This window comes from Equus caballus, chromosome 9 (genome assembly GCF_041296265.1).
Source record: "Equus caballus isolate H_3958 breed thoroughbred chromosome 9, TB-T2T, whole genome shotgun sequence".
Classification (NCBI taxonomy): domain Eukaryota; kingdom Metazoa; phylum Chordata; class Mammalia; order Perissodactyla; family Equidae; genus Equus; species Equus caballus.
The window spans coordinates 2,051,857-2,064,569 of record NC_091692.1 but is presented as its reverse complement, the minus strand read 5'-3'; the positions used below and the strand labels follow the sequence as shown (position 1 = coordinate 2,064,569).

The following is a 12,713-nucleotide window of genomic DNA, read 5'->3' as shown; positions in this document are numbered from 1 at the left end:
AAGAATAAGCAAGTTCTCTTCTTTGTACTTCCTAGGGTTAAAGTAAATTTTCAATCCTACTAATATATTTAGGTATTAAAGTATTAAAAGCATATCCATATAAAGAAGAGCCTGAGTAAAACGTGCTTTAACAATGAGAAGCTGCAGAGGTTCTGTCTCATAAAACACATTGTTCTAAATGATCACATCTCAGGATAGCTGGTGGCCCTGGCACAGCTAAGGTGGAGTCTGTTATAACTTTTTCTTTAGGAGAGAAGCAATTGGAAATCTATTAGGGCCCCGTACAAAGGAAATTTCATAGAGTAATGAGAGTGAAAAATAAATAAGCTCATATGAAATGATGTTCCACATCATACGTCATCAGGGAAATGCAAACCAAAACAATGAGATACCACAATACACCTATTAGAATGGCCAAAATCCAGGACACTGACAGCACCAAACATGAGGGTGTGGAGCAGCCGGACCTTCGATTCATTGCTTTGGGAATGCAGAATGGTAAAGTCACTTTTGAAGATAGTTTGGCGATTTCTCACAAAACTAAACCATCCAGCAATTGTGCTCCTTTGGCATTTACTCAAAGTGGTTGAAAACGTATGTCCACAAAAACCCTGCACATGGATAGTTAAAGCAACTTTGTTCATAATTGCGAAAACTTGGAAGCAACCAAGATGTCCTTCAAAAGGTGAATGGATAAATAAACTGTGGCACATCCAGATGATGGAGTATTGTTCAGCGCTAAAAGGAAATGAGCTCTCAAGCCATGAAAACACACGGAGGAGACTTAAATGTATCTTACTAAGTGAAAGAAGCCAATTTGAAAAGGGGACATACTGTATGATTTCAACTGTGACATTCTGGAAAAGACAAAACTATGGAGACAGTAAAAGATCAGTGATTTCCAGGATTTGGGGAAAAGTGAGATAAATAGGAGGAACACAGGATTTTTAGTGAAAATACTCTATGATACTGTATTTGTGGATATATATTGTTATACATTTGTCTAAACACACAGAATGTACACCACCAAAAGAGTGAGCCCTAAATTAACTAGGCACTTTGGATGATTTCAATGTGTCAGTGTAGGTTCGTCCGTGGTAACAAAAGTCCTAGTCTGGTGGAGGATGTAGATAATGGGGAGGCTGTGCGTGTGTGTGGACATGAAGGATATGGAAATCGCTGTACCTGCTGCTCAATTTTGTACAAACAAATAATACCAACGCGTATAGGATTCATTTGTATTGTGATCCAAAAAGACACACTGTAGAATAAACTCTCCTTCATAGGCATTTATTATTAAAAGGTAATTATTAAGCATTTATGTTGGTAGCATTACTTGGCAGACAATGACAGAAAGTTGGCTTTGCTTTCAAAGTGACTTTCAATAAACTCTAAATCAGTGTTTCTCAAATTTCAACATGTGCACAAATCCCCTCGGGGGGTGAGGGAGCTTAGTAAAATGCAGATTCTGATTCAGAAGGGCTAGGGTGGGGCCTGAGACTCTGTGTTTCTAACAAGCTACCAGCTGCTGCTGGTCCCTGGACTACAAGCCTAGAGACTATTTGATGTTTTTTTCTTTCAGAAAATTAAAACATGTTACTAATCTAACTTATTTCATTGAATTTAGCAGGAAGTCACATGTTGCACTTAATAATGCAATATGGCAGTTTGGAATTTCTTTGGTATAGTTTTACTCAGCACATTTTAATGAAATCCAATCAGTATCTATTATCTTAAAAAGTTCAGTTCTAATTAGGCATAGGATAAGATAAGGAAAAAAGAAGGAGGAGTAGCTTGCTATGTTTAGAAGGAATTCCCAGGTTTGTAACTCATAACAGATTATAACAGGTTTATAAACCAGGGAATGGTAATATTTTGTAAAATTATTTTCTCTTAGTTGGTGTCATATAACTTACAACTGAATCATTTGAATTGGGAATTGCAAAAGGATTTTAGCAGTGTGCACATGGCTGTGCTCCCCTTCCACCAGCCCCAGGACTCCAGTAAGAGTATTCTTCCATGTGCCAAAGGCAGCCTGACCAAGAGGGTCCTCTGGGGCTGTTTCTCACGGGCCCAGACGTCTGCATGCTCAGTTGGCCAAATGACCAATCACCCTAAAAACTGTCAAAGTATGTTTTGTACAAAGAACTGATGCTTCAGTTTGGACTCTAGATTCTAAAGAGACTAAGACATCCCAGCCACTTGAATTGGAGCTCAGAATTTCACTTCTAGATCTAAAAGAGGCAATAGCATGTAGATTTGATCTGGGATACAATGGTGTGGAATGCCCCTGTAATATATATTTTTTCCCAAGCACATTTTAAAACAATCATTTGGTATAGTACACATACTGTCTAAATGGATTATAAATTCTGTCTAAAAATATAAGTGGGAAAATAAAGATGAATATTTGGAGATGAAGCAATTGAACACCCAGAGCCAATGGAGTCTGATAGACTAACTTAAAGAAAAAATCTCTCTGCAAAATTACTTTTTTTAGCTTGTGGTTTTCTTTTGAGATTTTGGACTCAATTTCATTTTCTAGCATTGTCAAAATTACCTATGTGCTATAGCTACAGCCAAGTAGTGCTTGTTTCATTCGAGCTTAGATCTGGCCTCAGGATAATTAACCATAGGCTATTTTAAAAATATGTATTTAATATTAGAAAATGAAACTATCCTTGCTATGATTATAAAACTCATATTTTCCCTGAAGTTCTGAGGTGTATTGAATGAGACGCTCCTGTATTAAAAAAAAATCAGAACTAGAATAGTTATGTTTTATTATTTTATTCTAAAAAGAAAAGTGAAAACGTGCACTCTCTGGAAAGAAACCTCATGATAATGTCTTATCCTTTATTTCTTCATTTAAATAATATATACCGAGCATCGACTATGTGCTTGCTAAGTTCAAGACAGACAGAGTCTCTGGACTCAGAAAGTACAGGTTGGTGGCACTGACAGGTGCTGAGTAAGAGGGGATAAATGAAGTGTAATGGGTGTCAGAGGTGACTGCAGGGTAGGGGCAGGTTGCACTGAGAGTACTTACATTAGTGGCAGATGGTGTCCTGGAACATCATGGCAAGGGCCCCTGGGGAAGAGATGTGTAAGTTCAAGGATAACTAAGAGTTGGTTAGGAGAACGGAAAGAGCACTTGAGGCAAAGAGAACTGCAGGGGATCTCCTTCCCGTTGTTGGTTATCCAAAAGCTGGTGAAGCTATCTTAGCTGATGCTCTAATGACCCAGCTTAATAGTTGTCATCAGAAACTTGAATACAATGTTTTTCAAAACCTTAGGTATATCTCCCATGCTCCCATGGGTATCAGGATGGGAACGGAGGCTGTGGGTGCAGGAGGAGACGAAGAAAGGAAGGAAAGAGGGAGAGTAAAAGAGAGAAAGAGAGGAAAGAAAGAAAGCAGGAAAGAGAAAGAAAGGAAGAAAGGGATGTTAATAAGCAAAAATTCATGCGAGTAAATGTAAAGATCTAATTGGCCTTACTCAACGATTCGTGAATCAGGGCAACATCCCGTCTAGTAACTAGAAAGATGATCCCAGGAGTTGTACAAGATGGAAGGCATTTATTGGCAGAAACTGGGCAGGACAAGAAAGTTATTAGCAAAAGAAAATAAAAGCTTTTCTTTGGGGGAAGAGCAGCAGGGTCCTATCAGGCAGGTTAGGTCACTAGTGTTGATCAGGAATTTCTGGACTGATTGATTTAAGGTCACATTCCCGGGGCGGGAGGGGGGGGGCAGGGGGAGGGGGCTGAAACTGCAATTAAGTCTTGGTTTGCTGTCCTGGGGGCAAGTGACTCCACCCTGGGCCTGTTTCTATTTTTTTTTAGCAGAAAGGCAGGGACGAAATGAAGGACTGTCATGCCATCTCATGAGAGCAATATTTTGATCTTCTAGAGAATTCCATGAATGGAGGAGGAGGGAAGTTTATTGAAATCTAACTAATTGCTTCAGTCATGCTCTGTTTCTGTCCTTTGTGGCTCATATTAAAGACTTTACTATGGCATAAGAATGAAACCCTGGATAGCAAAGTGGTGGAAATTGGTAGAAATTGGCTGTGCATAGGATTTCCCTGCAGTAAAGTGAACTGTTACAAGAAAGTTTGAGTCTAAGTCTAAACATAAAAATGTCATTTATGTTTACAACTGCTACTGAGGAATGGTAGATTATGCTAAAAGGAAGGCCTTTTTGTCATGCTTCCTTCCTGATGGTTTTCGTTGGAGGTGTCTGGGAGGAGGTGTTGAGGACGGTTGAAGTGCTCTGTATTTGGGATTGTGGAGCAAACCAGGAGTGAGGAAAGGCAGAGAACAAAGGGGAAGAAAAGAAGCAAGAACCAAGAAATAATTGAAGGAAGATGTGCACTGAGTGAGGAGAAACCACTGGTCCTGGGCATGGGGTGGGGACATTCAAGAAAAGAGAGATCTACGAATGGATTTTAAGTACCCTATGTCATATGGGATACAAACATCTCTTTAAGATAACCCCAGTATTTGAAGAACTCTATTATCCCTACAAATGCTCTGAGTATTTGGTTTAGTTTAGTTTACTTTTGTCGAGGAAATATAGGAAAAATTGACTTTATTTTTGGATAAACAAGACATGGAATAAAGAGAACATTTAATGAAGGAGGACAGTGGCAGAGGTGACCTCAGAATGTAATCTCTCAGGGAATTGCTGAAATTTTAGGGAGAGCTTTGCTCTTTCATGGGCAAAGATTTTCAAGGGAACTTATCTAGATTTTAAGGGGCCAGTAGATCCCAGCTGGCATCATTTGTATTGCAGGGAATTCCTCACCAATATCCCCAAAGTGGAAAAACGTGATAATATTAGTTAAAAGATAGATAGTGGACATGGTGAAATTATGAGTTCAGCTGAAGAAGTAATGTAAATACTGATGTCTTGTCTTATAAATCCTATTTGTCAAAGACCATATGCAGCTAAGGGGAAAAGGACATCTTTGATTCAAAGGGAGTCAGTTCCATGGTTCGTGAGGATATAGTTGAAAGTTTGGAGCTTCTTCCAGATTGTCTACTATTGCCTCCCTGTGTCTCCAAATTGGCCCTTCCATTCCCCCAAATTAGCTGCTCCATTCACTACTTAGATTAGCCCTATGGGACTGAGATCTACTTGGAGAGATCACTATGAAATCAAGACAGTAAGTTCTGAAATTTCACAGGACACATTTTCTCTTCTGCACTTAATTCTTCTCTTCAATAAACTAAAAATTAAGTCCAGCTTGAGTGACAGTAAGGCTGAATGGTTGGAAACGGTGTTTTATCATTATTTCTCAGCAGTCAGTAATAATCATTAATTCCTATACAGAGGTCAGGTAGTTAGTACTGAGGCAGTGTTGTCTATAGAACGTAGAGATGGGGATGGGGAGGGAACTAGAGGAAAGCCGTGGAAGTGAGTGTCAGAGCTCGACAAATAGCTCATTTAAGAATGATTTTAAGAGCAAAATCAAGGATCAGTTAAAATTAGATAATGTAGATTTTTGATCACCCAGATGTGTTACCAATTCAGCAATGTTCTGTGGGTGGAAAAACTGGGATGATTAAAGTAGAAAAATGGAAATGATTCATACCTGGGAGCTGAGATAGTGAACACAACAAATGGTTCTTTGCTTGGGCTATGAGTTCAGTAAATGTTTGTTGAACTGAATTGTGACTGTAGGGAATTTAGATTATAAGTGAAGGCAAAACATGATATTTGATGATTATTTTATAAATATATAACAATATATTGTTATATTAAAGATTATCTTTAAATTTCCCAACTTTTGTGATTTGAGCTTCAATTTCAATTAATCCTTAGGAGGTGAATCTGTGTAATAATCTTCTCTAATCAATTTAACTTGTGTATTTGTATAGCTTGTTGTATTATGAAAAATATGTTGCTGCTATATTCTGTAGAATGCATGTAAGTCCAACTGTTTGTTTTTAACTGTGGATTATATATTGCTTTTTGGAAAGAAAAGAGAAGACTTTGAGTTTGGCAAGGACATTAATTTAGTAGAAACCAGGGAAATATTGTTTACCTCTGTCTAACTTTAATATATTCTTTCTTATTATAAGAGATGACAGGATTCCAATGTTGGCTGTCAAGAGTTTATAATGGAACTTGCCTTTGACTCCTAAATTTTAAATTTGGATGTGTTGGCAATGTGTGGCACAAAGTCAGCATTCCCGTGAAGCACAAAACGAAGCCTGCAATTCACCAGTTTACATCCAGGCAGGGTGGGGCTGGGGACTTATCCATAGTTATTTCCCTGGTTTGGTACTTGTGACAATTAAGCTAAACTTAAGAGATGGAATTAGTGCACTTAAAATGACTGAATTTAGTTTGTATTTTTATGAGTCAGGCTCACTTTAGTTTCTAAAAAAAATGATTGAATAATCCTACAGCCAACATCTTAGGAAGGAGTCCCTATAATACTCTGGCTCTATCTACTACCTAGTAAAATTTATATGGATTTACAAAAAAAGTCGAGGGAGCGTTAAAGAAAGATTTTGGAAAGTGATAAAGAAAAAAAGTTTGTAGGAGCCATAATACAAGAATATACAGAGAACAGTGTTCGGTAACGGCCTCTGGACTAATCAGATCTGGATTTGAATTTCAGCTCTGCAACTTGGCCTTTGTGCTGCCTTAAGAAAATCACCACAAACTTTGACTGTTAGTCTCTTCATCTAGAAATGGGGACAATAATGTGTACTTGACAGAGATACTGGAGGACGGAATGAGATAATGTATGCTAAATTTTGTTTGATTTTATTTTGCCTGACGTGGTGCTAACCCTTCTCACCTAAGTTTACTGACTCACTTTTAAAAATCTAGAATATGCCCAATTGAAAAACACTGATGTCTATAAAAGCTATATTTTTCGCTATGAATGGCTCTTTTCCCGGTGCATAATTTTGTAATATCATACATTGGCCATTTGGAAAACATTGGTCCACTAAGTTATGCAGATCTTGCAAATGTTGACACGTTTCTTTATATAATATATTTTAAAAAAATCACAGTTGTTAATATCACCACTGATCTCATCAGAAAGTCTTTAAGTATTGGGAAGCCAGAAAACTTATGAGGTAGATAAAGTTTTCCAAAATTCTGATTTTCACTTGAAAGCTTGAATTTTATTGCTGACAACAGGTGCTGTATCTTTTCTGAAGTGGCAATCTCACTTTACTCATTTTTTGAGAAAACATATCCAAACATCCAAGTCAATTATTATAGTTTGTTGGCTGTTCTTTCAAGTAAATGTAGGATGCAGTGAGTGAAGTGGGTAGTTCAGCTTGCAACTCAGATAATAGCAGAAGCATTTTTACTTGAGACAAAAATTTCTTTGGAATACTGCAAAAATGCTTTATCTGTACATCTTATTTTGTCATGCAGAATATCACAAAGAGGTGTACTCATGGATCAAAGGGCTGAGGTTTACTAAAATTCAAATTTTTTTTGGCTTTTTAAAATTGCAAGTGTGTGGCAGAAAAGAATGCAGTGACTGCTACACTAGTTTGGTCCCACTGTCTTGATTCATGCTCAGGTATAAAACAACGCCAAAAACCTTAAAAAGTCAATAGCAAAGAAAGAAATAGAATTACTGAATTACCAGCTTGCCATGGTAACTATACAGTTCTGTAAATAATTTCATGCATCTGTGTCATTTACCTTGAGTAAAAATTAATTCACAAATACTTGAACGTGTTGATGCCCCTAAAATATGAAAAGGTTAATAAAGGATATTCACCTGTCGTACAGTGGCTGTGCCTATTTGACAGGGTAAAAATATTTCTGAGCAAAAATTTAGCATCTTTAGAAGTATCTCCTTCAGGAAAATTCTTTGTACCTTCTTACTGGAATATTCTTAGTCTAACTCTTTTCCATTTATGTGTCTCAGCTTAAATCTTTCTCTGAGAGACACTGTCTGTCTTTTCCTGGCAAGTGGGTCTCCTATGTTTATACTCTTATAAACACACTATAATTGTTTTCACAACATGTATAAATTCTTCATATCACTTTTAATAGCTTTCCATAACACATTTATAGACCGATCATTTTATTAGTGCCTTCCTACATTAGATAGTAAGGAATATAAAGGCAGAAATACAGTTGACGTTTCGTATGTTGGACTTTTATCCAGCAACTTGGCTGAATTCTTCTATCGATTCTAGTATTGGTAGATTCATTCGGATTTTCCACGTGTAAAGTCCTGTCATCTGAAAAAACGACAGCTTTACTTGTCCTTTCCAATTTTCATACTTTTTAGTTCATTAAATTTTAACACCTAGGGCTTCCACTACAATGCTGAATGGGTTAGAACAGTATACATGATTTGTTTCTGATTCCAGAGGAAAAGTTGTTAATTTTTCACTTTAAGTATAATATTTGTTGTATTTTTTGCAAATACTTGTCATATTAAGAAAGTTCACTTCTATTTTTAGTTTGCTAAGATTTTGTATTACAATGAATATTGTATCCTATGAAATGTTGCTTAGATATTCATGATTTTTTTTCTTGTGTATTCTGTTAATGTGTTGTGTTGGGGCTCACGGCAGGCCACCCCAAAATATCCCACAATGTCGTACTGATTATTTTGAATTAAAGTTACTTGAGAAGCAGAAAGGGTATCCTGACTCTCCTCTCTCTGTTCTCCTTGACTCAGGAAATAAACCTCCCATGGAAGGTGCTTTCCTTGCATCCTTATCCCCAGAGCTGGGGGATTCGGGGCTGAGAAGCTGCATAAACAAACCCTTCTAATTTACTATCTCAAACCTGAACTCTGCTTCAATTCCTCACTGATTGCATACCTCCAATCTAAGAGTCTTTGTCCTGTCATCCCTCACAAATTTATTTTTCCTTTGTGTAGAAGATGTATATATTGCCTTCTCTGTTCACTCTGTGAGCGTCATTTTGATGATTCTCCTATGCATGCATAATTAAATTAAATCTCTTTAATTTAGTCTTGTGTCAATTTTATTATTAGTGTAGCCATAAGAACACAAGAAGGGTATAAAGGGGATTTTCCCAGTCCTGAGAGTTGAATAATATTCGTGGAACAGTATTCCTGGTATAATCTCAACTAGGCTAGGCTTTACTATCTTTTAAAATTATCACTGTATTCAATTTGTTGATATTTTGCTCGGGATTTTTGCATCTATAGTCAGCGATATTGGCTTTTCCTTTAATTTTCCTTTCTTGTAATATCTTTGCCAGGTGTTGATATCAAGGCTATGTTGGCCTCAAAAAACTAGCTGGAACATATATATTACTTTTGTATTTTCTGGAACTATTTGATTTTATTTATTTGTTAAAAGTTTTTTAGAATTCATCATTAAGCCCATTTTGGCCAGGAGTTTCTTTGTGGAGACATTCTTACATATTAGTTAAATTTTTAAAAATACTTAGAACAATTCAAATTTTCTATTTCTTCTTGTGTCATTTTGGTAATTTTTACTTTTACAGTTATTTGTTCATCCCACCTAAATTTTCAAGCTTATTGGCATGAAATTTTTCTTAACATAATCTTTCTGTCTTTTTCTATCTGTAGCATCTGTGTGAAGTCTCCTCTTTCATTCCCGATATTATTTATTTCTGCCTTATCTCTTTTTCTTCTTGATGGATGTTTTGCCAAGTTTATTAGATATAGCTTTTCCAAGTTTTATTAGATTTTCAAATAACTAAATTTTGGCATTATTATTCTATTTCAAGAGATATTTTTTCCTTTAATTATATACTTCTACTTATTTTGGGTGTAACTTGCTCATTTCTTCTCACTTCTTGAGATGGATCCTTAGCTCATTGCTTTTTAAAGCAATACATTTGTTTCTAATTAGTTTTATCTGTCCCTTTTTAATCTACCACCTGAAAAATCCCTAAGATAATCAACTGAAAAAGGATAGCTCAGTAAAGTATCTAATTATTGAGGAAAAAGGGAAAAATAATTTTCCTATACTGCCACAATGACCAGTCAAATCAAATTATAGAAAAAAAAAATCCTAAACACATTAGATACAGAAATGTTATTACATATGTACAAGTAACATAAAAAGAAATATCACATATCTTGGAAAAGTCTTATCCTAGAACAAGTAGGATTGTATGAAAAAAAATCTTTAGAGGCCTGAGAATAATATAAAGGATTCAATTATCAGGTTAGACTTAAAAGAATCAGATTTTACCTAATATCAAACCGAACTAAAAATTTGAAGTACAGGTAATTGTAAAACAGAGAAATGTGGAGGAGTCTGAAATCACTAGCACAGCTCCCAGAAGAGATTTAGGTCACATCCATGGCCTCCTGATGCTCCGTTTACCTTTCTTGTAGGCATTTATTAACCTCTTGTAATGTCATTTTGAATTTTGTATGACTGAAATATTTAGACTATACATATTGCATTATTGCTAGTTTTACTATATCAATATAATGAAGATTATTTTCTACTATTTCCTGAGGACATAGGACATAACTTGATCAAACATTTAATCAATTAATGTGTATGACCATCTATTTCTCTTGCTTTTGGTGGTCTGGCATCTCCTTGTTGGCCTCAATGGCTTAAAACATTCTGAATTCTTTGGTTGGCTTAAGATTTCCAACACAACAGCAGGAATTCCAGGAACCCCCTCCCTTCAGCAAATATGACAAATTGGGGCCTGAAGAATACTGGGTCCATGCGGACTTACTCTACACATTTCTGCCACAAAGTCTCTACCTTGCCGTCCAGTCCACCGACCCTCTTGTCTCTAGAAGATAAGAACTTTACTCCATTTGCATTTGAGAATCAGGGCTGGGCGGAGGAAAGCATCCAATTGTTTCATAACTGAATTCTCATCATTGCTGAGTTTTAAGGTACTTCCTATTGTCATTTATTTACAGAAGTAACTAGGGATAGAGTTTTAAGTGTGGCTCTAGGTCTCTGTGGACAGAATGGCTGAGGTTCTGTGAAAGTGAAGGAAGGGGAAATAGATTTTGGTTTTTAATTTTAGCATTGTAGGTTATACTAGGGTATCTTCTTTCTGAATACATCAGATACGTAAGTTGTACTATTAAATTTTAATATTGTGAATTTTAGATAGATTAAAAAACTTCCAGCTTTACTAGTTATGAGTGGTTGGACAAATTATATAAATTCGTTCAGCTGCAATTTCCTTATGTTATAAATGAGGGATAATATTGTTTATTTCACATGGTTAATGTTAGTGAGATATGTGTGTATAGTGTTTAGCAGAGTAGTCAGCACATTTAAGCAAATATATGCTAGATGTTAATGTGATGATTTGCTATTGTTATGACTATTCCACATAATGCTTATCTCATATTTAACTTTATTTTTTTATCTTCCCATGTACGTATGTATATAATTAAAGTTAACTGATTATGATCATTTGAATTTTTATCATCTCCTCTACCATTTTTCCCTTAAAGATGGACAACATTTGTTAGATTACTTGCCCTTGGGTTTTCAGTGATCTATTAATAGGAATGTTTGGAGGCAGAAAATGAGTGGGAAATGGTCATTCATTCACATATCTCTTGGAGATTTAGGTGTATAACATACTGTAGCACAAGAATAAAGTATGGTGGTTGCTTCAAGACGCTCAGAATTTACTAGTTGGAAACATAAGTTTAAAAAAAGCACTTTTGTCATTGGTGCTGAAAAAACACTGAAAAACAGGTGTATGGGTGTAAAGAGAAGGTTGTTAACCTTTGACTTAAAATATTTCCTTAAATTACATACACCTAATTTATAATGAAAGATGTCTTAAGCACGTAGGACAATACTTATAATCAAAGTCTGTATGCAGAAAATATTTTATGTATGCTAAATTTTAGATTTAACAATGATGTATTTAACTGTGCTACTGATGATTGAAAGAAAAACTAAGGCATTGAAAAAGAATAAATTATTAAAAGGCCAAATTATCTCAGAACAGTACATTTCTACTCTTGACAATGAAATAAAATTTCATGTCAGTAACTTTTGTATAATATGCAACACCATAAAATATTATGTTTCCTTGTTCAGAAAACCTACTGAAGGCACAGAAGAAAGTCAAGCCCAACAGCCTGCTGAAGACTCTCACAATGTAGCTGTCTACATTAAAAAAGCACGTGGTGGCCATACTTTATATGGACCAAAAAAATCGGAAGAGAATTTCGTAGAATTCCTGGCTATCTTAAAGAAATTGTAAGTATTTTTAGTATATTACTTCTTGTAGTTGAAATAGTCCTTTGAATAGCTTTCCTTTTCGAGTTAGTTGTTTGAAGCTAAGTGTACGTTAGCTGTAATTTAGCACTAAAGGTTGATTCAAGACAGCAGGAAATACTGAAGACTTTGTTTCTAGATGAATGCAATCTCTGTCCACTCAATTTTCATGGCATATCATAGATATATTGGTAATATATCCAATTGTGGCACATCATTTTAATTTTAACAAATAAGCAAAATAAATGTTATTACTGATTATGTTAAATCAAAATTATGTTTAAGATTTCATTAGCTTATGGTTACTTGTTAGTTCTTCACAGAATTTAAACTGTCTTCGTCATCACAGAGCCTTTAAATAAACTTACTTCATATTCTTTTTAATCTCCTGGAGTGCTTTGTGTTTTGATTAGGGCATGATTGCCTGAAGGAGAAGGAAAAAGAGAGGATTAAATCTGGGTGGAGGCTGGTTACCCGAGATGGTATTGGACTT

At 35.6% G+C, this 12,713-nt stretch overlaps 1 protein-coding gene across 4 annotated transcripts in view; it reads left to right on the top strand.

Annotated features, from left to right (window-relative positions):
* CNBD1 (cyclic nucleotide binding domain containing 1) overlaps nt 1-12,713 on the top strand; it is a 409,209-nt gene that overhangs the window by 45,921 nt on the left and 350,575 nt on the right. For all 4 annotated transcript variants that reach the window (XM_070221378.1, XM_023648351.2, XM_070221377.1 and 1 more), the window contains one exon: nt 12,041-12,202. In XM_070221378.1, coding sequence (XP_070077479.1) covers nt 12,041-12,202 — 162 coding nt within the window. The remainder of the gene's footprint in view (nt 1-12,040; nt 12,203-12,713) is intronic.